This window comes from Cyprinodon tularosa, unplaced genomic scaffold, assembly GCF_016077235.1.
Source record: "Cyprinodon tularosa strain WSP-4 unplaced genomic scaffold, ASM1607723v1 ctg4, whole genome shotgun sequence".
NCBI lineage: Eukaryota > Metazoa > Chordata > Actinopteri > Cyprinodontiformes > Cyprinodontidae > Cyprinodon > Cyprinodon tularosa.
The window spans coordinates 2,061,272-2,087,260 of NW_024039118.1; the positions used below are offsets into that span (position 1 = coordinate 2,061,272).

A 25,989-nucleotide genomic window follows, 5' to 3' on the forward strand; every position below is an offset into this window, starting at 1 on the left:
TCATAATTTTTTATTTTTGTCTATGAAATGTGTAAAGTTACATTATGCCATCTTTTTCATTTGTGAGATTTTCTTTTGCTGTACTTTTAGAACTGTATTACATATTGTTTGGGGCATATGTTTGCAAACTATGTATTTTGTTAAAAGTCACCTTCAAGGGGACCACAAAATCTTACATTTTGTTCGTTAGATGCAATGTATCTAACGTCAAGATTTAGCACAAGTAAACCAGACTAAAAACAGATGTAAAGTCAATATTAGGATGGCTCACCAGTGAAAACCAGTATGATTTAGTAAAAAAAAAATGTTTCAATCATTTCAATCTTGCCTTTAATATTACATTTGACTTGTAACTTGTAGTTACTTGAAAACACTATCAAAAAGATGAATAAGGGTAAGTGGCCTTACTAATTTGTTAAAATGCTGTTTGAGTCTATTTTAGCATCCAGCCATTCCAAATACACACCTACAATTAATTTCAGTGATTCTCAGGGTCAGCTATATCAAGTTCATATTGGCATCTTTTAGATGAAGCAATATCCATTTTGCCAAGGTTTAAATAAACCATATCTTTTCATCTTAGCAGGGCTGCTACGGTAATATTTATGTTAGTTACTTATGGAATGCATACAGACAAGCCCTGTATCTGCTGTCACTAAACAATTCAAGGTTTTTAGCAAAATCGATAAGCAACCATCAGTTTGTTATGTTCTTATTATGCATCCGGAGATTCTGTCTCCTTATTTAGATGTATTAAAATGTTGTATATATTGTACATAAAAGCAATAGGCTACTTTTTCAGGGTGCAGTTGGCAGATAATAGATTTTTTTTCCCCTAATGTGGCCATGGATAGCTGACCATATGGCCCTTATCAAAACCTGCAATTGACGTTTTGTAGGACTGCATCAGGTGCAGTAAATTACCTTATTTTAGTATCTAATAGTTCCCAGTGAGCTTCCTATGACATACAAGAAAGAAAAAAAATCACACATAAATGGAAATGTCCAAGTTATGCAGGACAAGGCAGAGATGTTTTAAAAGGTTTAGTTTTTTTTTTACTATTCTCTAAAATGGGAGCTAAATTATACTGAAAATGGGTTAGTGAAAGCTTTGTGTCACATCAGACCTTGAAAATGAATGACTATACACCTGTATGGATGCATGTAGGACACACATTAAATTGAGTGTGCATTTACATCTGATGTTAATGGAGTGCAGGATTTGGTTATCTGTACAAGTTCTGCTGTGTCGTGAGAATTCACAGCAGTAATAATGAAAATATTATTTCATTAAGGCAGGTAGACCAACACAGTGAGAGGGGGACTTATCGTTGGTAAACAGTATGAAGACACATGGCGGCTATAAAAGTACATTTAAGGACTATAGAAAATGACTGAAATATGGAGAATATATTGAATGTGTTGGATCTGGTAAGTATAAAAATGACCTTTTATGCAGTTTTTGCTGTAGAATCACTATAGTTAATACATTTACAATCAAAGGATGGGGAAGGGGCATCCATTACTGTAGGTGACTCTTCCTACAATGCAGCAAGGAGTTAAGATGAAGTGATTTGAAAACCTGTTTACAGGGCTCAAAGTAGTAGAACATTTTTAAAAATGTGTAAAACAAAACATGAATGAGAGTTTATAAGACATTGGTATCCATAAAAGGAATAATGTTGACAGTTGCCTATTTATTCTTTAAGGTGGACAGTGTCAAATGTGCCTGGCTGTGTGTTTTCTGGACAGTGCCGCCTGTGGAGCTGGTTGACAGTTGCCTTTTGTATCTCTACTTCTTTCCATATGCCTGCTTCTGTCTCCTTTAAGCCCAGTCAGCCACGACATGATGGCACTGAGACTGGTTCTGCTGGAGGTTTCTTCCTGTTAAGAGGGAGTTTTTCTTCTCCACTGTCGCTACAGTAATGCTTGGTGTGAGGGATTGCCTTTGAGTCAATGAGTCGATGCAATCAGCTGGTTTTCTTTAAATAGAAAACTTTCAATCAGTTTGACTATATGATCTGATTGAATTGTCTCTGTAAAGTGTCTTGAGATGACATGTGTTGTAAATTGGCACTATATAATAAACTGAAAGGAATTGAATTATCTTGCCTAAATGAATTTGACTCATGAACAATAATGAAAAATTAGAGAGGGTGGAATTTTATAAGTGTTCACCTGTACCCACTCCTTTTTTGGACTTGTAATTTAATTGATTTGTTTTGATGCATTTTTTTTTTTTTTACTGATCCCTGTTTGACAGGATATAGCTTTATTATTTATTCTTTCTGAATGTCATAAAACATAAATTTCATTCATTCATTCAAAGTCTGAAATATTACTGAGATCACTTACCTGGAAAGGTTGAGCACTGTGCAGGTAGAGAGTCCTCCTGTGCCATACATTTCCTTGGTTTCCATATTTTACCCAGAGCAGCAGGCCACGGCCTGTGGCAGTGGTCCTCAGGTACACTGCCAGGCTGAACACATGTGACCCAAACATGCAGTAATGGAAGCGAAAGGCACATCGATGGAGGCTGGACGAATCCGTATCCTCTCCTGGCTGGAAGGTAGGTTCAAAGACTGGGCTCAGAAGCACAGCTTTGTCGTTAAACTCCCGGGGGGTGGAAGACTCAATGTAGAGGTAGTGGCCTGACACATTCCCGAGAGTGTGGTCCTTCCAGGGGCCTGTGTTCAAGGTCGGAGTTGGACCTTGCATGCGGGTCCAGTCAAACACGTCCTCTCCGCTTGTTTCCTGCTTCCAGTTGCATAGTCCCTCTTCAAAGTCACACTGAATTTCTGGAGCTGATTCAAACAAAAAAATGCTTTAATGTTCCTCAATTAGGAAACAGAAAGCATTAGATTTTGTAAACTTTGCCTAAAACATAGGAGCAATTCCTCAAAAGATTTTGAGGAATTGCTTAAAAGGCCTTGAAAAGTTGAAAAAAAAACATTCCGAATAAAACACAGTTCCGGTACAATTTTAACATATAAAGCAATTTTCAGTAACAGTCAAGAATGAGTTCAACAAATAGGGGGGGGGGGGGGACTATTTTCAAACATTGTTATCATTATCAAAAGAAAAGCCGTTCAAACCAACCTGACATTGGCCATACCATTAAGGAGTGGTACGTTGTCTTTTACACCATTCGTCTTGGTAGAACCATTCAATGCTGAATTATTTTTGTTTTAGACATGAAAACCCTTTATAAGATCAAGCCACAACATCCTAATGTGATTTAGGTCAGGAACTGGACACTTCAAAACTCTTTCATTTTATTTGTTTGTATGTTTTTTTTAGATCACACTTTTTGCTGCATAACCCAAGTGTTATGATCTTGGTGCTGATGACTGGCTTAATTACTCATTTCATTCACCTGCCCAGCTCCCCCTAATTTCTTATTACCTTTCATCTGATCAACCTGTTCTAGCCTCTATTTAACCTGCCTGCTTCGAGTCATCAGTGTCAGATTATTAGAGCCCTTGGAGAGAGTTCTATAGGGTATCAAAATGTTTTCTGATTGCCTGATCCTGACACATTCTGCCTCTGGACCCGCCTGTCTGATCTGTTTGCCTGACCTGTTTTGGACTCCTGGTACAGTTGATACTGCCTGTTTGCTGAGCTTGGAGCTGCTTCCTGCCACCTGTATTTCCCTCTTGAACCTCTGCAGACTTCTGATCTCCTGGGTCTTACTCCTGAGCACATCCTCGACCCCGGCTTTGGCTTCGCCCTCTAGATTACAGTGCCTTACTACATCTGCCCGGGTCTGGTCTGCTTGTTTTCCGTCCTCCGAGGCTGCTGTGTCTGGGACACTCACCAACCCACTGGCTGGATCCAACCTCATTCTCTTGGCAACGACTGACCTATTAAACCAGGTTAGTGACTCACATGTTTATAATCATCCTTTGTCAGATTAACGTTGTCACTAACCTGTGTTTCCTTCCTTCAGATATTCCTGCCTTTGACGCCCTAGCTGCTCCCTGCAGATCCAACTTTTAAGTAATCTATCTGTCTGTCTGAATACTTGGTCCTCTGTTCTGAGCATCTACATCTGAGAATCTGAAAAGCGGACTGTCAGATATTTTTATGACTCCACATATTACAGTGAATCATCCAGGAAAAATATCTACAGTAGATACCATCATAATGCCAGTGCCATTTCATAAGAAAGATGCTATTTATATTTAACCTACTTCATGTTGTCATCCAGGTTCTATTCACGTGATTTTAGCAAATACTTTTTCCCTTATAGAGCCAGGTTTGGTGTATCTTTTTATTATCTTTATGGATAAAACAATCAGTTTTAAGGTTTTTGTATAAAAAATGATAAACAAAATAAGAAAAACTAATGTCTGAATTAAGAGATATTTTCAACAAAGCTTTACATAAATATCATTCTTCAATTTATGCTTATTTGTTTAGAGATCTGATTCTTATTTCCAGAAGTGGTGATACTCACAACATCCTTCTTCATCTGATCCATCCCCACAGTCATCCACAAGGTCACAGAGAAACAGGCGCTCCACGCATGCTTTGGTGTGCACACAATGAAAATGTGTGGGCTCAGGACAAACAGCCACTGCCGGTGGCATCGAACAGTCTTTGAAGGAGATATCATCAAAAGCAGAGATGCCATCGAACACACCGAGGCTGATTTTAGCCAGAGCAATCTGGAAGGGCTCGGTGATGCGGCCCAGCTGAACGGTAACCTGGTTCCACCGTCGTCCTTGATCGTAAAGGGTCGTCCAAATGACAGTTGTGTTTTCAGTTCCTTTGAATCGAATGGACATTTCAGCAGCCCCCACAGATACACCCGAGTTATAGTGCCTGAGGGGATAAGAAGTAGATGGAAGCAGAAACTAAACTGATAAATATATCCAGCCATGGTAAGGTGTGCATTCTGAGGTAATCTACTGATTCTACCTATGATAATGCATCCTGCATGATCTCCAGCAGTATTATGTGAGCAGTGAACAAATGGGATTTATTAAGGTTTCCATTTTCAGAATTCCTAAGACCATTAGGCAGACATTTGATAAATCCCTTAATTTATGAGCTTTTGGGACATAAAGCCGTCTCAGCATGATATATTTACTTTAATATTTATCACTGCATTTCTCAGTAAAATGAAAGAAACTTTAAAAGCATAAAGGGGGGGTTCTTTAAAACAGAGTTCACCTGGAAAATTACTGTCTATATCAAAAGTAATACAGTGTAAAAAGCAAAAACAATTCAACTGTGCATCAAAAGAAATGAGTATTATAACATTGTCAACTGAGCACTCATGTCCAATTTTTTTTTAATTCTAACCCTAATTAATTATTCTTTGTGCAGCTCAACATAAAATCATAATATTGACGACTGATGAAACCAACAGTCTATTAATTTAATGTTTCTGAAACTAGACAAAGCTAAAGCTGATATCTATCCTCAGTTAAGGTCATATTCAAATTTCACTTCCAGGAGTGTCACACAGGGAGGCTGGTGACATGAGCAGATCATGTTTTCTGCCTTTGTTATCAATGCAGCTGCTTATCGCTAAGGGGTGTTGCACTTGTCAGGACAGCAATTCCTAAACCCTGTGGTGGACATTTGCATGCTGTCATCTCAGGAGGGGTAAGCGGTGGTCCATACTGAAAAAGCATTAGGGATGGATGAGATTTACCCTGAATAGCTCATGTCTCTGGATGTTATGGAGCTGCTGCAACTTGTCCCTTGACTGGGAGGGTATTTTTCCCCCTATTTGTAGAAGATTACCAGGGTGTATAAAACTATAAAGGGATCACAATCATCAGCCTCTTCAGGAAGGTCTATACCAGGATTCTAAAGTTTTTCCTCTTGCATGCATCTACATCCTCGTTACATTCCATGTTTCAGACATCCAAAGTTACAAAAAGTCATGTCAGGGAGATGACCCCTTGTAGTGAATATAGTTAGAGAGTAACCCTTTGAAAACATTTAGGGACATCAAGATGTGATTAGGGACTGGTCCAAGTAGGACTGTTTCCAATGAGAAAAACAATTTTTTTCTTACTTTTCAGGTAAGACATTGACTACTTATAACCAGCCCACAAAACTCTTGTACTAAAAACATCGAGCTGTCCCTTTAAGAGAGAAGCATGTAAAGTGATTGTGGAGGAATTCAGGGATACAGTAGGATCTATATGTGAGAATAATCTGGTTGTGCAGTCATGTTGAACAGCTGTGAAAAGCTCTAGATGATAAAAAAAAAGAAAGAATAGCAAACCATGGAGAGTAAAGGATGTGACAGGTCACTCACCAAAAAGTCACTGTGCATCTTGAGGCTGATTGTTTAAACCAGGGACCTCTGAGAACAGCTTTTGGATAGAGACTGCTGCTGTTTTTCAGAACAAACATGAAATGACCTGCAGTAACAGATACCTTCATTAATATCCTTTATTTACTAAACTGCATAAAATTAATATTTTTGACAGAATAGATGGTTTCAAACTACACAGTTTGTTTACAAATAACTTTGTTCACACCTCGAATTCATCCATTTTAATGCATTTGCCTGACTGATCCGCTTTCTACCCTCCCCTTAGTGTTCATATCAAAGTTGCCATGGTGACAGCACATCCTTAGTTGTATCTATGGATGCTCATAAAAATCTTAGATTCTTCATAAAAACTCTTTATCTAAACCCACTATTCCTTGATTTGAGAATGAGATCATATATAAACATCAGCTGAATGTGCTGTGGGTATCACTGCACATGGTTGTGAAAACTCCCTTCAAAGCTGAGCACTATTTGCATTTCGGGAGGGCTTCCAATTTTTCCATAAATTGTTTAGATTACTGGCGCCACTGCTGTATTTCAATGCAAATATATATACATATATATATATATATATATATATATATATATATATATATATATATATATATATATATATATATATATATATATATATATATATATATATATATATATATATATATACATATATTCTTTTTTTTTACTGTTATAAGCTGCCACTTCTTACTGGTTATAACTGCTTGCTGTTTTGCAGGCTAGTGCTAAACTAGTATGCATTAATAAATGGGGACCTGGCTTCAAACTCTTGCTTTCCTAACGTTTAATGATGATTATCAACAATTTTTCTATAGTATATAACTATAGGCTTTTAAGTCCCAGCCTATGGAGAACCTTTTTTCCCCTGATTGCTCTGAAAGCCAGCTATGCTATTTTTTAACATCCTCTTGTAGCCTGCAAAATAAGTGTGGAACTGGCTTTAAACTGCTGTTTTCCAAATATCCTGTAAAACTTTGCTTTTCTGTAGTGTTATTTTAAAATTGTTAGCAACAGCGATGGGTGAGCCAGTTTTGAAAGTCTTTTTTACTAACTGGCTGTAAAAGTGAGCTGTGCTACAGTGCTAATATCAGAATATTTTATCTGTTGCTTAAACCACAACATTGTGAAAACTTGTTCCACACCGATGGTGCAGGGCTAGCATTATATTGTATAGGAGAATATTATTGGTTCTGTTGTGCCCCTATATATATATATATATATATATATATATATATATATATATATATATATATATATATAATTTCTGCTTTGCCCTAAAACAACGCATTAGTTAACATTACTATGAACAGCTGTTCATAGTAATTTTCTGTAGTTTTCTGTTTGTATGAAAATAATCAAGCAGCAGAAGATAGCTATAGAACATAATACTTTTTTTTACAGTATATTGTAAAAAATATATTTATATTCGAAGTGTTAAATAAATACTGTATCTTATGTTGTCTGCAGGCTCCACAAAAAATAAAAATCTCCAACAGATTGCTTTAACATGACTAAAAGAACAGATGTTGCTTGTTTGCTTTAACAGGACTTGTTAAGCTGTCGTCTCTGTTTAGGAAAGAAGCAGGAAGATGTAATGAAGCCAAATAAATAGATGAAATATTGTGATGAATGAAGGAGATATACTTTGCAGAGATTTATTGTTTGACTATTAAAAAAAAAAAAAAAAAAAAAAACTATTTTACCTAACAAAATACTAGTTTCAGATGTAGATTTTAAATAATGTATCTTTCTAGTATATCTGGTCGGGATGCCATGCACTTGGTACAATTTCTCTTTATTTGTAGCATATGTCATACGTGTGGATGTTCTCATTGTTGTTTTCTCTACCGTTAGTGTCGTTAGTGGTGTGGTCCAGTAGTGGTGGGTGATCATAGTAGTCTGGTGGTACATTGTCAGATGAGCCTCTGATCCAGTCAAAACCATCTCCAGGAGTGAGCTCATACCAGCCGCATAAACCGTTTTCAAAGTTACATTCAGAGGCTGAAATGGAAGAAAACCAAATAACTGCAGAGATATTGTCCCTCTGGATAGCTTAAAATACAGTTTTTACCTGATCTGACTTAATTTGATTCATTTGCTGTTTCTCTGAAGATTGACATTGTTTGTTGGTATGTTATAAACTGAATCAGCTGGACCTAATTGTTTAGGAGGTGAGGTTTTATTCACTAACTGTTTGCTAATGCAGTGTTCAAAGTAAACTTTGCAGAATTTTCTCGTCTTTGTGATGAAGTTGTTGGCTTGAACAAAGCTTCAGTCTAAACTAATCAGAGGAGGAAAGAAACCAATAATAACCAAAGGTCTCTGTAGCTGAGTACAGATTGGTGCTTTGTAATAATCTGCACCTATTCTGTAACTGAATATACTTTATTACATTTGCACATGCTGTGCACACAAAAAATGCACAACATTGTAGATGTGGCCAGCAAATAAAGAAACTAAAATGTAATATAAGTGAATGGTTGCCATCATGTTTACACTGTACTTTAACTTACAATAAAAACAGAAGATGTGGTTAATAAAAAGAGAAATTGGTTGATTTTTAACTCACATCTTCTACTCTGAAAAGCTTTCATTTGGCTGCATCTGCAGTACTTTGAAATCTGAAACCCTTAGCAGGCGTAGAGCTGATAAAGTAGTTTTATAGTTTAATATGTGGCTGATTGAAGAACGCTTATAAATCTAATCAGTTTGTAACCTGTACTGAACAGCATGAAGGACTCCTCTAGTTCAAAAAGTAAAGGTACAGCAACAAATACAGTTGGACATAGAGACAACAATCAGCACTGGAGGAAGATACAGTCTTTTCTGTCCTTAACAGCATTTTCTTAAAAAATAAAAAAAATCAATTTCTTGACTGCAGCGGCAGAAAGACTGCTGAAACATTTCAATCCAATACAAACTAATATCAGAACATGCCAGCTTTTTTAACAGATGATACATCTAAAATCATCTCTCAGTGGGACTAAAATGGGATTTTTTTCCCCAGTGCAGCTTCGTAAAGTGGTTCTTACGGCAGCTGGCTTCATCCTCTCCATTGGGACAGTGTGTTGTGAAGTCACACACTTTGCTCTCCTCGATACACTCCCCTCCATCACAGGCGAACCATGAGGGAGGGCACAGAGGAGGACTGGGAATGCTGCCCTCTGCCAAACAGAAAATGAAAATGAGACATTAATAAGATTAAAGGAGCCCTAGTATATCTGCAGTGGAGGCTGTTTCATAACACAAAGAGATATCCGTGATCAGATTAATTTGAATCAACTATATAATAAAAATATCTTCATGGAAAGAACCAGGTGGATAGAACAAATTAAGTTAGTGATGCCCATGGTGCATTTGGTTAAACTCTGCAGAAATATTCCAGCCTTTGATCCATAGTACAGCTAAGACTCAATATTTTTAATTTACTCAGAGGCAAACTATAAAGATCAATGGAAAGCCATCATAAGTATTGCCTCGTTTTTTTGTTTTTTTTTAAATAGCTATTAGCTGGCTTCTGATATTAATCTTTTAATTGCCATTTTAAGTCTCTTCTTAAGACCCATCTTCTTTCTTTGGCTTTTGGCATCTAAGAGGTTTCAATTTTTTTATTGTGTCTGTATATTAATATGTATCTATTTTTAATAATTTCTATTTTATAATTGCATTGTATATTTTGATTGTGTACAGCACTGTGGTCGGTGTATAAAACGCTTTATAATAAAGATGGTATGGTATGGTATGGTATGGTATGGTATGGTATGGTATGGTATGGTATGGTATGGTATGGTATGGTATGGTATGGTATGGTATGGTATGGTATGGTATGGTATGGTATGGTATGGTATGGTATGGTATGGTATGGTATGGTATGGTATGGTATGGTATGGTATGGTACTTTCAGATTCTATTGTAATTAACATTTTTTAAGGACTAATTTAAGCTGTAAAATGGCAACTGCAAAAAAGAAAAGCAAGGAATTATAAAATAAAAAACTATTTGACTGATGCAGCTTACATTTGTACAATACAACCTGACTTGCATACTATTATCAAGTCCTGAAAGTCACATGCAAGTAGATGTCTATTTCAAGAGACAGAATGCTATAATCAAAACAATTTCTGGTAAATGTTCCAATAATTTAGGGAGCACAATACCCAGGGAGGGCTTGGTATAATTGCAGCAGGGTCATTGTAGAAATTAACGAGATAAATGACCAATTTTTTATAAGTAATCAAAAACATATGTCATGGGTAATGTTGATATTATTTACTGAGTAAAATCAAAGCAAAAACTTAGTAGTTTTGTAATTTTAAGGAGGCTGTATTTTCAATTTCAATAAAGTTTAACTGCATGTGACATTCAACATTGTGTCATTGTTCACTGGACATTTTTTTGTTCAACTGTGAAACCGAATGGTTAGAGAGGGCACAAACCTTTTCCTTTCAATCAAAAGTTGGGCCCACTAAGAAATATTGATAATTGGCATGAATTATAAGCATTATCTGAACAGGACAAATGAAAAGAGCTGTTAGTAAGGCTGAGCTAGAGATGATATTGCACTATGTCCACAGGAATAAAAATGTCATCTGAATGTTGGTAGAAATATCACTCCGATTGAATGAAAGAAGACTAAACCTGGTTTCTAATTGATGAAATGAAAATTATCTCCTTAAACACAAGAAATTAACCTCATAATGCCTCCTTGAACACATTGATGAGTACGTCCTTTACTACCTGTTAAACAGGGCTCCCAGTTTAGGGGAAGCAGGTATGTTGAGACTTTTGGTTTAAAAGAAATATGTCCTTGTTTTGAATGCATTTCCCAGGACACACAGATTGGTGCACTAGGTCAAATAGATCAGACATAGTGGGACTACCCAGCATTTTTGCAAAAACATGCACAGGTTAGGGTAAGAAAAACTATATAATTTAAATGAGATTTTTCACAGTTTTTAATCATCCCAAAATTAATGTTCTAATGAGTCACCCAGAACAGAGTACCACAAATAAACATTTATCAGTGATCACATACATAAAAAAAACTATCTATCAAACTATCTTATTGAAATAATTAAAAAATATATTTCAAATAAAATCTGCCAGACCGAACGTAAAATGCAGCTGCTGCATTTTCAGACACAAAAATAGTAACCAAGAAACATAGAAAAAATAATTGGAATAATATTATTTTTAGGCAGTTCCAAATAGCCACGTCTAATCTATTAACAGTGATATATGGGAAAGAATGAGTAAAGAAGAAGCTGGCCCAAAATGAAACCAAAAAATAGGATGAGCCGCCATTCTTTCAAATATTCATAACAACAGGAAGTTAAATTTTTCCTATAAATATATATATATATATATATATATACCGTATGATGATGGATGGATGGATGGATGGATGGATGGATGGATGGATGGATGGATGGATGGATGGATGGATGGATGGATGGATGGATGGATGGATGGATGGATGGATGTTGTAACAATGCTATTCTGATCTTGCATCCATATACCAACAGAGGACCATGTTCAAATCCTTTCTGAACTATCAAATAAACTGTGCCATTGCATGGCTTCTACACTTCCACAAAAAACAAAAAAAAAGCAAGCACAATTTTAATGACCCCGTTATCCTGGAATAAATCCAATCCCAGGTGTTTTAATATCCTCACTCCCATTCATCAGTATTCACAACAAGCTTCTGGGGCTCTGTTTATGTTTGACGATATTTCAAAATGTCAAGGTTTGAACTCGTTTAATGTGTGTGGTGAGGTGTGAGAAAGGTAGCTAATACCATGCAGAACCGTGCATCCGGGACTGAAAGATAAATCATCAATTGCTAAGATCTCAGAGGCCTGACTTCTGGCTGAAAGCTCCCCTCGAATTACCACCTGGAAGATAAACAGTGAAGGGATATCACACTCATCAGGAACAGCTTTTTATTCTTATTACTTTTAGATTACTAAGAAGAAAGAAAAGATGTCTTGGAAAAATATCTTAAACACAGGAATATAATTAAAAGATACTTTTTCTGTACAGAAATAAAAAACACAATGTTGATGAAAACTACTATTTGGAACTTTGTGTTAGTTAACACAGAGAGAGTTAAATTTAAAAAAATTTATAAAAAGTAGAAGGTTCCACAATTTCGAGAGTTATTCAAAAAATGAATTAAAAACATATTGACACGTAGCCAAACAGGCTTTACCAGTCATGCAATTGCATGACTCATTTTAAGGATCAAGAGTAATGGTTACGTATATCAGCCAAATGTGGGTTTTATATGTTTTTTGTTTTATTTCTCATCTATTAAGAAGAGAGAAGAATTATCCTTTAAACATGATGCATTCAATGGCAGCCGTATAACTGGTATAAAATTTGGCCTGTTTTATACAGTTTAAGCCAAAAGTAATTAAAAGTTTGGAACTTTTTTACATTTTGTAAGATAGCAAACACAAACTTCAGTGTATTCTATTGGGATATATGTGACAGACTGACTGAAAATGGTGAAAAAAGACATTGAATGAAGAAAGCCATGTAAATTCTTTGGTAAAGGTTTTTAAAACTCACTCAGATGGACATAACTGGATAAGAAAAAAAAAGGTACCGTGGTAAAGTGAGAGGGTCCAATCTACTTTTAGAAAAAAAAAAAAAAAAAAAAAAAATATATATATATATGAAAGGAAACTAGGATTAATTGCCAAACTGAACACACATTAACATTGTGGTGGGAGCATCATGTTGTAGGAAGAAGAGTAGTGAAAGTTTGTTTGATGAGAACAATGGATGGATGCGTTGGTCCATCAGATAAAACCCCGGTGATACTGTATACATTTATGTTTGTGGTTATTCATGAGAAAAGTTGTAGGATTTCATGAGATATCAATTTCACAGCAGCCTGGTCTGTTAATCATTGAAATGATTTTTGCTTTAACAACGGGAACTCTAAATGAAGGGTTCCAATTTGCCTTTAAAATCTAGGCAAAACGTATATCACAATTTAATCTTTCCTTTTAAATCTGGTCTTCTAAAATTTTTTACAAATCCTCCATATGCTGGACTTTTAGGCTCACAATGAATTTAAACTTTGAAAAATGCTGACTAATGCTGCTGAAACAGGAAGTGAGTTAATGGTGAGTGAATGTTAGCAGATGTGACCTCTCTTTATCACCTGCAGACAGCAAAGAGGTAGAGAAGAGGAGAAATCAACCCTCTGGCATGCTGTGACTATATTGCAAGGATGCTAACAACAGTTTGACATCCAGATGGTCTCTGAGGGGTCCAAACGGGTCAGTACTTTCCCAGCAACACTCTTGTATTGCTCAGCTCATTAAAGCTGCAATGTCCACTTTAACATCATATACTTTAAGAGCAATGGAAACTCATTTTGTAACTGTGACAGACCTGAAAGCTTTGATTGCTGTAGAAGGGAACAACTGCCCACAACCATGTTTCCGTCTGTGTGGAGTGTTTCCAGACTTCGGTGCTTTGACTGTCTGAATGGGACTGAAGAAGAATCTGAAGATTTCCATGTGCTGCTCCAACATGATGGTAGAAACTTATCTGATGAATAAAAAAATAAAAAACATTGTCAGTGTACCTCTTATTAAGGAAAAGCTAGAAATCCCTTGAAACATAGTTTCTACATATGGTGCATTTCCAGACTCAGATTATTAAAAAGAAAGAAACTTAAAGAAAGTGAATAAGTGCTTAAGTTAATTTTGTAGTATTGATGCTTTCATTACTGATTTTTCTCAAGATAAGATTGTAAACTTTTTTTTGGAAATACCTCTTTTGTATAAAATCAAATCAAAAACTTTTGTGATACTAGTCTTATTTTATCAACTTCACTACAAAACAGTCCAATTTTCAGATCTACTAACCTCCTTTTTTTAGTAACCATTCAATCTTAGTTTTATCTCAATGTCCCAACTCTGGGGCTGCACAGTGGAGTAGTGGGTAGCACTGTTGCCAGCACAGGGTCTTTCTGAATGGAGTTTGCATGTTCTCCCTGAGCATGCGTGGGTTCTCTCTGAGTACTCCTGCTTCCTCCCACAGTCCAAAAACATGACTGTTAGGTTAATTGGCTTCTCTAAATTCTCCTTAGGTGTGAGTGTGTGCGTGCATGGCTGTTTGTCTCTGTGTCGCCCTACGATAGACTGGCAACCTGTGCATGGTGTTGCAACTGTAGCTCCAAAAATAATGAAATAATCCATTTATCTTGAAATAACACACTGCTATTGTTGTGCAAAAGTGATTTAAATGTGTCATTGTTCCATTTTCATATTCTGAGATAGCAAAATCTTAAATTGATTTTATTGGGTTAAAATTCCATGTACCGTAATGACAAAACAACAAGACAAGCTATTTTATTCATTTTAAAATAACCTGTTATTTTAGATGAAAGGAAATCTGTAGCTGGTTTCTTATAAACAATTTTAGTATCTCAGTAAATACCTCAGTATTTCAAGGCAATGACATCTCTTGATCATTTTGTCACAGCAAAGCTTAATAGAATATTTTCTGTTTTTGTTGTGATGCTGTAACAGCACAGTTACATCAATATATCATCTGAATAGGTCTATAAGGACTAACCCTTCTAAACATATTTGGACATTTTCCTGAAAATTACTTTACTTTCAACTTTTATTGGGGTGATGGGAACATAAAAATATATGAGCAATATTTATTATAAGATTAAATTCCATACTTTTGAAGAATGTGCAAATATTCTATAAGCCAATTACCTGGCAGTTGTGAGTACGCAGGAAGAGTGGACTCATCAGGGATGCAGTGGTCTCATTTTCTCCAACAGGTGAAAGGGTCAGAAAGTGGGCTGTGAGTCAAAAGAAATGTTAAAAACAATTTGTGAGACAGATGTAATATTTTGTAAAAATGCCAGCTTCTCCCACCTGAGGTGTTTCTGTGATCCTGTTTAAGAGCTGAGGCCTCATTTGTTCTGTTCCATCTGAAGGGGGTTTCCGGGCTTTGAATCAGATCACAGAAACCATCTTCGAAATCACATCTTGTATATGTAGAACCTGTGATACCAAACATTTATTTGAATAAAACACTTTATTTTGGTTAAGATGTATACATATCCATGCGGCTCTTGTGCATCGGAAATTTTATATATATATATAAATCTGTATATATATATACAACTATAAAAACTCAAAAAAAGGATCCAGTCGGTGGGCTATCGTTCTCTGGGCACGAACTGAACCTCTAAACCAGGTAAGTGACTCATGCATACTTTTCATTCTCTGTCAGGTTAACGGGGTCACGGAGTTTTCTGCCTCAGATGTCCTTGTAGCTGTTATCATAGACCCGTTTATTTTAATCAACGCAGGGAACTTCTACTTTAGTTGTCCACCACATAGAGTAAAACTGGCATGAAGATGCTAAGGTTGAACGAAAGCAAATATTCAATAGCTCTTGTCAGATAAGAAGAAAATATTACTTTTTGGTCTTCAAAAAAACAAATTACATGGTGGAACACTAACACTCCACAAACACCCTCTATATGCATAGGGGTGGCAGCATCATATTGTGGTGTTTTTTTCAGTAGCAGGGCCATAGAAGCACGTCAGAACTGATGATTTGCACTAAATTCTGGAAGCTACCAGCCAGTTGGAATAATTGGGACTTGCTTTGGGCTAAAAGACATGGGCATTGGAATCACTTAGCTGAGCATGAGCTCATCTGTGAACTGAAGTCAAATGAGAGTAAATATGTCCAAATGTCTACAGCTTGGCTGAAAGGATGAGATCAATTAGACAATATTTCAAAAACACTGCATCAAATCTGTCACAGAAGGGCTTAAATATCATTGTATTAAGGTGTGGCAATTGCTCAGTCAGGGTCAGATCAGATGAGCATATAGAGAGCTGATCAAAAGTCTCCAAATGGCAATGAACTTAGGCAGCAACAGTTAAAGTTCATCCAGACATTGACTACTACACAATTTGGCTGCTAAATTTTGCTCAACAAGACAATAAGACCCTTCAACCTACTTAGTTTTGCCTTAACTAGATTGGTCGTCAGTTTAGGTCCAACTGCTGGTCTGTAACAGCAAAATTTCAAAGGTAAACTTACAATTTTCTTCATCGCTGCCATCTCCACAGTCTTCGGTGAAGTCACAGACGGTGTCTAAAGCCACACAAAGTCCCTCACCGCAGGTAAACTCCTGATGTGAACAGGCAGCGACACTTTGGGCCAAAAGCAGCCACAATGTCCCCAGCAGTAACTCCATCTGTTGTCTTTTATTCTTTTAGCTAAAAGACATTATTATCAATTTAATTTGAAGCATTTTGTTTCTATAACTTCAGAAAGAAGTGTGGTTGCGTTTCCTCCTCTATGAGGAAACCGCTTAGATATGACTGATGATGTTTGCCTGTTTGTACGTTGTTAGCCTGTCATAAAAGGCAATAAATGTTTTTTATGGCCATTACTCAATAAGGTCCATTTGTGAGTTCACATGTTGCAACAGGAAGAAACATTTGTGAAGCAGCTCAGGCTGCTTTGATTAAAAAACCTATTTGAAGTTTTTGGTAATACATCAAATATCTTTAATGATAACTTTTTAAAAACTGAAACTATTCTCTTGTGTATGGTAAATATTGGATTTTCATTTACAGATACAAGCAGGTAAATACTGTCTAAAGTTTTTCCTCTCCACTGTCGCTACAAGCATGCTTAGTGTGAGGGACTGTATTTGAGTCAATGAGTCGATGCAATCAACTGGTTTTCCTTAGATAGAAAACTTTGAATCAATTTGACCTTATGATCTGGTTAAACTGTAAAGTGCCTTGAGATGACTTGTGTTGTGAATTGGTGCTATATAAATAAACTGAACTGAACTGAATTAAACCATGCAGGATAAATACACCTGCAGCACAATGCACAAACACAAAACAGCTGAACACTTTAGCGTTGTACTATAACGCTCTTTCAGGTCTACTTTGGGAAGACCACCTCTATCTGAAACTCCACAGGCTATGTGTCAGCCTTCCATGCAGCATTAACGGGATATCTTAAAATACACCAGCAGCAGAATGATTCAGGAGCCATTCTCACACATCCTCAATCCAGGTGTGGGAGTTTTAACCCTCAACCAAATGCAGGCAGGAAGGATCCAGCAATCTCCATCTTCCAGAGACTCTCTAATAATTTAAAAAGAATCATACAGGCATAAAAAAAATAATTTATGCCCTTTAATAACTGAGATGGATCTTAAAAATGTAGTATTTGATAGATTCTGGGAGGATCTGATTACACATTTACATAGCTACAATGAGAAGTTTAAGTTTGAAGCGGAAAACAACAAAAAACTCCCTATGAAATCAAATCTGTGGTGCTAAACTGAGGCTGTAAGCATTCCTTAATTGCAACAACGAGAAGACACTGCAAGTTCAGGAGGCTTCAAAAGCCCTTAATCCTTTCTTCTATGAAACTTATTATTAAATCCTGAAGAACTTTTGTGATTTGATTAACCTTTGGGGACGTAGTTGAGGTCCAAATTAAAACCTCCGAGTAAGCTTTGAAACTGTTTTAAAGAGTGTATATGAAGACAGATGTTGATGTAGAGTTTTTAGACTTGCAAACCAAAGAAAATGTTTATTAAAATTAACGGTAACACTGAAGCTATATTTTTATACTTTGTCATATAGTTTACCCTATAATTTACCCTCACACATCAGTAGTATCTCCTGCAATCGACAGATTGTGTATCAGACATGTTACATTACAAATGTTCAATTTTGCTTTCTTTAAAGATAATTTTAGTAAAATAAATCAATGCAACAACAACGACTGCTTGGCTAATTAGTCAACCTAAACATGGGAAGGAAAACAGAAAGAAATATAAATGAAATCAACAATGTTTTGAAAAGATTCCTTCATGATTGCTTTTATTGTTTTTCTATATTACCCTCCCTTCCAGCCCCCGTCAAATTCTCACTTACTGAGACTAAAGACTTTCAAGTAGATAGTCTCTGCTGTTTTAGGCAGTAATGATATGTGCTTCCTTGTCTTCTTGCGAGCTAAATCAAGCCATTCCCTGCTGGGAGAAATGATCACAACAGCTGGAGTTTAATCTTAGGAGGGAACCTGTAGGAGGTCTGTCTCCTTGTGCCTTCAATCAACACAGGAGGAGATGATATCTGGGTGCTTTAAGACGTCTTTTATGTGTTCAAAAACATGCATTTCAATGTAGGATTCAGGATACAACCACCCTGACCTACCTGAGTCCAGGACTCTGAGGGAGGCCTCCTGGGTAAACAAAATAGGTAAACATCAATGTAAAGACAGCCAGGAACGATACCCTGCATGTGTGGTTGATTCCATAGTTTAACATCAATAAAATAAAAATCCGTTTTAAGGGCTGACTCATGTAAAAACAAAAGCATGCAAATCTACATTGTTTAATGATCAGAGATATCTGTCTCATGACTAAAGGAAAATAAATCTATGTAATATAATTTGGGAATTACATGAAATAGCAGTGGGTTGGAAAGCTTCAGACATTATCCAATAGCACCACCTGGTGGTTTTGTTTTGCATTACTGTTCTACCCTTTAATTTACATTATAAAAGCTCTGTCCCTTTTGGCTTTGAAAAAAAATGTTTTTGTTTTTTTTATTCCTATTATCGTTAAAATGCTCTTACATGACATGTAGAACAAAGCGGCACCTCCAAGCCTAAAGCTACAGTAGAAGTAGAAACATTGAGTAGCCTATGGGTGCTTGAAATGAACAACAGGCTTAGAAGGCACACAATGAACTTCCAAATCAAGACAAGAATTCATCCTTAAAAACCCTTCATTCGTGCATCTTCTCTCTTTAGAGGGTTTCATTGATTAATATATTACAATCATCTGACTCTGCCTGTTGGTTAATGGTATCAGAAATACTTAACTATGACTTTGTGCAGTTGGACCCATCTACTTGCATTTTTTTCCCCTTGAAATCTGCAGGTAACATTTCTGAGGTCATGTACTGCAGAAGCAGAGGAAAGGGGATGAGATGTCATATTAGACTTTTGCATGTTTTATACAGTTTTTAGTCTCTTCTTTTTTGTCAAAACTTCAGCTGATCACATAAAGAGGCAATATTTAAAAAAAAATGTCTATATTAGATCCTTTTTTATTTGCATCTATCAAACTACAGTCATTTCTTTACAGCATACAAAATGTTCATAGTTCTGTAAAATATTTTTTACATCAAATCAATTTTTAGCATTTTAGTATTGTATTTATGTTATGGTGCAACATAAAGTAGAATAACTGTGAAGGAAGGAAAATCTGATTGTTTACAGCTAGAAAGGAACCTAAAGCCACTCTTACAGTTTTCTTTTGTAAAATAGAAAGAAAATAATTTATAATTTTACTTTCCCTTCACCAGTATGCACAACTTAGTGTTGGTCTATCTCAATAAAAACAGTTTAGGTTTCATTAAAAATAAAGTGAATCTAAATTCATAATCTCCAAGACAGTATATATTAGTGATGGGTAGATGAGACGTCAGAAGCGTTACAACACATCCCCAAACGGTAGTGACACAGTCACTGAATACCGACACTTGCTGGATCTTTAAAATCACTACAGGCAGCCTCTTTAACAGACCTGACACTGATTTGATGACATTTAATACGATTTACGCCATTGTATGTTATATTGTGTTCATATCATTCATATCTTTGTCTAAATTGAAAATATTTTATGTTTTTAGCTTCAACCATTAAATAACGTGAATATGTATTATATCAGGAAATTTTAAGTGAACATGTGAATGAGGATGCTTGTGATTCCAAAAAAGTATTTTAAAAAAACCACTGGACTTTTTAGGAATGACTATGACCAGGATGACTGAGAATCTTCACCACTAAAGAGGATATGTGTGGACTAGGATGTATTTATGTATTCATTAATTTAAAATTACAGCAAGAACAGTAAATTAAGAGTTCATTTGAAATCAATTTTAATTCAGATACTGTTGAACGATTACTGAGAGGATGACAGAAGAAAATGAAAACAAATTCAATCAAGATGGTCCCATCGGCTGAAACCTTTCTGTCCCTTGAGGCTGCTCCATATTTTCACACTAATTTGATGTTAAACCACAAAAGATCAGACTTTTTGGCAGATGCATTGCATTGGCAGACGTGCTTATAAACAGTTTAGTGCGGCAGTCAGTTCCAAACAGCTCCTTTAACCATCACACGACTTTCTTGAAACGATGCGTGCAACGACACAGGATTTTTGCTGTAAGAGTTCGACGCATGCACCAACGCATTGCTGTTTCCGGACCCATCACTAGTAGCCTATATATGGAAGTAAAACAATAACCTTTCTGCTACATTTGCCTTCTTTTACAAATGCAACAAAAAACCTGTTTCTTTCATTTTCAAACATGGGAAAGTTTGTGCCATATTATTTATTGTCACAAAGTTAGTTACTGCTCACATCTAAAACTGACATTTGACAAAATAATTGACATTTTTTTCTGATACAAGATTAAGTGCAGAAATATATAAAAAAAAAAACTCTGAATTATTAAATGTATAAAGGCTGGTTTATACTCAGAAACCAGGTCGTCTGTGTGTGTCGCAGTTAACGCAGATATGCCCCCGCCCCTTCGGCAGACACTCTGCTGCACCTCTACAAATTTGTAGGTGACTGCAGACAGTGCTGCAGACAGGAGGCCTCTGATTGATCAAATCTACATCGGTTCTACTCTATGCCTATTTCCTGTTCAGTACCTTACTGGCTTGTTTTGTTTGTATGACATTGTGGAAAACATCTGGATCTCTGCTCTTTTTCGCCCTCATGTCCCTCCGTTGTCACACAAACTTGCCCCCACTTCCTCACTCAGCCGCATCTAGACCCACAGCTAGTTCGTCATTGTCCCTCTTGCGTTGTTGCATTGAATAACATAGCGCAGACCACACTTCAATATTGAGAATAAATCAAAAATATCTGTGACACCTCACGGCGACACACTGCTGCGGGAGTATAACCAGCCCTTACTGCGCCACTTTTTTGGGCTTAAGGTGGGAGAGGCTGGTATTTTTACAAATGCAGTCTAACAGATACCCTAAGAACAGAAAATATAGATTAAAAGGGACAAAGCCCTTTAATGAGGTTTAACTATGATTTTGAAATTTGTGTGGATTTTGCTGCTTGTATGATAGCACTGAATTCCCCTCCTTTAGACCACCAAGTCTTTATCATAATTGAGCAGGTCACAGGTTAAGAAAAGGTCAGTGCGTCCGCTGTCCATCAGCACCTTATTGAGCTGGTTGCTAGTCATGTTCATGTCTGTGGATTCATCCAGAGGCCACTCCAACAGCTGGGCGCTAGAGGGCAGGTCAGGCAGCCCAGGCTGGTAGTCTTCCAGAGGGTTTGGGTAGAGTAACTGTCGAAGGCAGGGCATTCTTGCTGCCGTCTGCACCAGGGCAATCAGACCCGCCAAGGACAGTGGGTTCAAAGCTAAAGCCAAACTTTTAAGGGCCCAGCAGCCTGCCAGTGTTGGCAACAAGCGGCTAAGAAGACCATCGGTGAGGCCACAGCCGCTCAGAGAGAGGTGCTGCAAGCTGCTGGAAGCCTGGGAAAGGAGTCGGCGGATAGAGGGTATGGTGGTTTCATCCAGACAGTTGTCGCTTAGATCCAGCTGCAGCAGAGAGGAGGCATGATGGCTGCAGGACAGATAGGCAAGGTCAGCTGGACTAACACTCAAATAGGGAAGCTCCAGAACCTCTAAGGGCTGAGGCAGTGAGCTGTCGGGAGAGAAAAAAAAAAAAAAGATTAAAATCTTAAATAACACTTTTCTTTTTCTTAAAGGTGGAGGATTGGGTGAATTTCTGAAAAGACACACACTCTCCACTTAAAAAAAAAAAAAAGAAAAAAAACACACATACACAACCCTGTACCCTGTACCCGCTCCCGAGAGGGAGCGCCCATTAAATGTGTGCAAGAGGGTACCACGGGCCAATTTATCTTTGTGCACGCTCTGTTTAAACGTTGCTGTTTGCATCGCTCATACAAGCTTACTTTCCAAAAGGACATTTGCAATTTTTCCACTATGTCAGACCCGCCACCAGTAAGTGAAAATGGGGACGAGCACATAGGAGTTACGTAAACATGTCACCAGAATGATTGACAATTAGGAAGACCACTCATTTTGATGATCCACCCAGAAAAAGAACATCCTCCACTATACCTTTAATCTTATTTTAAAGGTATAGTGAATATTTTTATAACACCAAATTATGTAGGGCAGAACTACAAAGTGGAAGGACTCTTCTTCCAAAATAAATCTGAAATGGTTTGTGTGCATTAGGGGTTTGCCACACTGTATTTGTAGAAGGACCCCTTATTCCAATTATCGATGCAAGTCCTTCACCAGCTTAATTTGATTTTAGTTTTAAAGAAGCTCCAGTTCAGTCTGATGGAAAGGAGAACATCCGTTTTCAAATCTTTGCTCCGGGTCTCTATTAGAACTTTTGAACCATTTCAACACTGTAGTGATTAGTTGTTGAGGCTTTAAAATCACTACAGCACAGACTGACACTTATTTGATGGCCTATAATATGATTTAAGCCATTGTATGTTATACTGTATTATTTCATATCTTTGTTAAAATTGAAAATATCTTGATATTTTTAAGTGCAATCCATAAATAATGTGAACATATATCATAATTGGCCAAATTTAAGTGAACATGTGAATGAGGATGTTTGTCACTACAGCACAGGATCTAAATCTAAGCCATTCCATTGCAGCTCTTTTCTTTCTGGTCAAATGTGAACCACTGACCAACTATAAAATATTTTACAGTCTTTAACACGTTTTGTTTGAGGATTATCAGGCAAATATTTCCAGCCATCTTGCCATCATATCTGAGCAGCTGTGATGCACCTGCTAAAAAAATATGAGCTCCAAAAGCATGATGCTGCCACCACCACGTGTCATTGAAAAAAAGGCTGGTGTTGTAGACTTTTGCATACAGACCAAAACGTAACATTTCTCACAGACATGATCACGTTTGTTATATCCCATCTGAGTTGCAGGGTTCTGGTTGATCCCACATGTTTCTTAATTCTCTTTACCTTTATCAAACCCTATAAGTTGCTGTGATTTGAAGAATACTGGGGATGTACTTTTAGTGAGGATCAAATACAAAAAAAATTCATAAATATGTTTTAAGAAGCACTACCTGAGCAACACCCGCAGCTGTCCAGGCAGACGCAGAGTAGTAAGGCTGAGTTGTCGCAGTTCTTGAAGGTTTGCCAGCCCTTGCGACAGGTTCCTCAGGACTTCCTCCTGACCAAAGCTTTCTCTACGAATATCCAGGTTGCAGTAATGGAGCCGCAAAGAGTTCAGTTCAGGGAAGGTGGACAGCAGAGGCAGCAGTTCCGCCAAGCCAGCGACTCCAAGGAAACTGTAACGAATGTCTATGCCCAACAGCGCCCTGCGTGGCAGCAGGTTTAGCAGAGTTCTGATACTGGACACTGATATTTCTTCCACTCTTAGGTATCTGCACTGTAGCTTTAAGGGTCCTGCAGCGCTCAGAGCTGAGCGTACACGATCCCAGGATCGGGCGTTTACAAAAAGATCAGCTTTAACATGCACCAGCACCTCACAGCATGCCTCTTTTTCTTCTGTTTCAAGTTTACTCCCTCCTGAACCTGTCGCTACGATACCTCTCTTCCTTTCCATCTCCATCCTCCTTCGCACCCCTTTAATAAGATCCTGCTCACTGATCGGACCCTTGGACCCCGCCTTCTCCCCGCATGTCTCATCATCCTGTAATGCCCTTGACTCTATCCTCTGGCCTCTCTCTCTTTTTAAATCTCTTTCCCTCTCGAGTGCTGAAAATCGTTTCCTCTCTCGGTCTCCTTCCTTCCTCTTAGCCCTCTGTGCTCCGGCTTTGGCCTGGACCACCATTGTGCAGAGCGCGACGGTCAGAGACCAGCCTCCCATGGGCTCCCCTATTCCTCCCTCATCTTTCTGCAGGCCACTAATGTCCAGTATCTGCAGGGCTGACCTGGAGGGGAAAAAAAAGACACAATACTGATATTACAGATCCAGATCCTAGTTAGTCAATGCAGGGCAGAGACTAATTAGGAAGGTGAATGAAAATTATACATTATTTAAGGACATTTCAAAAATATCTGTAAACATTTGCAATCAGCTCATTATCTTTCACCCTTTATAGGGTAAGTTACCTATTTTGATCACTTGCATACCCCTATCAAATGGAATCCCCCCATCCCTCAGTGAGGTCTAGAAGCACAAGATCTACATCCAGCCATTCAGCAAAGATACTTCTACATGGCTGGACATCTTATTTTGGCATTTGACCAATTGCAGTCGCCTTTCAGTGATATATCGCTCACTGTAAATCAGGTTGGAAAAAAATAGTTAAGTCCAAAAAAGGTAAAACAATAATTGAAAAGTTAAAAAGTAAATAAGCCTAGCTAACAATTATATTTAGGTTTATAAACAAAAGAATTTAAGTAGCAGCATTAATGCCTCTAAGTTTATGTTAAATTAAAAAAATGTGTTTCTTTCACTCTCGGAGTGTTTTTCCTGAATTTCTTATAGAAGCACTTTTGTTATTTTTCTTAATATATTCGGGCAAGTTGGCATTTCATTAACTTTTGCCATCTAAATATCCATATTTTTCAATGTTAATTAAGTAATAAGTTCTTGTCCTGAATTCCAGTAATAGTGATGTTTTGATTTTCAAAGGATTTGAACGAGTGTTAACCGCATTTAAACAAAACAAGGAGTTTAGTTTCCAACATATTTTCACTAGAAACCTTTTCTTAAGTTAATCACTACGAAAACAACTTTGAAAAGCAGCCATTTTTTGTACCTTCGGTCCGTCAGTCCTCTCACCACACCCAGTAGCAGAGCCTGGATGCAGAGGCGACTAGGAGCAGTCTCCCCGGCTTTACTCCGTCCTCCTATTCGGAGGGTCCGCTCCGGCCACCGCTGCACCAGTTCTCCCACAGCTAATGGTCTGCAGCAGGCGAAGGAGGCCTCCAGCAGCGGTCCGTAAAGCTCTCTGGGAACCCAGCGGAGCCAGGTGGGTGACGAGCTGTGGTCACTGACCACCTCCTTGGCACAAATGCTCACCAACGAATGCACCATGGTGAGAAAATGAAGGAAAACATATACGTAGCGCTCTCTTAACTCATCCCACGGTAAGCTAGCTGGGCTAAACCAGCTCCCAACTAAATTTAAAAACAGTAACAGAATATCTTTGCTGTCAATAAGTTTTTACGACTTCATCTGATAGCTACGGTAATAAAGAGCAGAAATAACTTATATAGACTTGCTTGAATGCTCTCTGGTAAAGTAGACAGGTAATGTTAGCTAACTGAACATGAGAAATGTTTACAGTTTACAGTTCGTCTTCTTCTTTTCTATAATGGCGGATCGTAAGCAACTTTAAGGTGCATACCGCCACCTACTGTACATGAGTGTGTAGCAACCTTACCTTACATCAAATTCTATTTTTGTAATTTAGTCTTCTGTAGATAAATAAACAATGCTTCCCTTTATCTGTTTATATCCTTTATATTTCCTTCATTTCCCAATATTCATTTAAGACTCAATTCTTTGCCTGTTCTTTCAACCATCCTTCTTATTTTCTCCC

General features: G+C 37.3%; 2 protein-coding genes across 3 annotated transcripts in view; both read right to left on the reverse strand.

Annotated features, from left to right (window-relative positions):
* malrd1 (MAM and LDL receptor class A domain containing 1) overlaps positions 1-16,704 on the reverse strand; it is a 68,737-nt gene extending 52,033 nt beyond the window's left edge. For both annotated transcript variants that reach the window (XM_038298002.1, XM_038298000.1), the window contains exons 1-10: positions 16,421-16,704; positions 15,235-15,363; positions 15,070-15,158; positions 13,727-13,885; positions 12,117-12,213; positions 9,349-9,480; positions 8,165-8,317; positions 6,281-6,386; positions 4,460-4,827; positions 2,356-2,804 (exon numbers count right to left, since the gene is read on the reverse strand). In XM_038298002.1, coding sequence (XP_038153930.1) covers positions 2,356-2,804; positions 4,460-4,827; positions 6,281-6,386; positions 8,165-8,317; positions 9,349-9,480; positions 12,117-12,213; positions 13,727-13,885; positions 15,070-15,158; positions 15,235-15,363; positions 16,421-16,577 — 1,839 coding nt within the window. In that variant the 5' untranslated portion in view covers positions 16,578-16,704. The remainder of the gene's footprint in view (positions 1-2,355; positions 2,805-4,459; positions 4,828-6,280; positions 6,387-8,164; positions 8,318-9,348; positions 9,481-12,116; positions 12,214-13,726; positions 13,886-15,069; positions 15,159-15,234; positions 15,364-16,420) is intronic.
* Positions 16,705-21,350: 4,646 nt separating this feature from the next.
* On the reverse strand, positions 21,351-25,760 carry si:ch73-174h16.4 (leucine-rich repeat-containing protein 14). Its single transcript, XM_038297887.1, has 3 exons — positions 25,204-25,760; positions 23,539-24,369; positions 21,351-22,099 (listed from the first exon to the last, which is right to left on the reverse strand). The coding sequence occupies exons 1-3, from the start codon at positions 25,479-25,481 to the stop codon at positions 21,532-21,534; spliced, it is 1,677 nt and encodes a 558-aa protein (XP_038153815.1). The 5' UTR covers positions 25,482-25,760; the 3' UTR covers positions 21,351-21,531.
* Between the last annotated feature and the right edge of the window lie 229 nt (positions 25,761-25,989).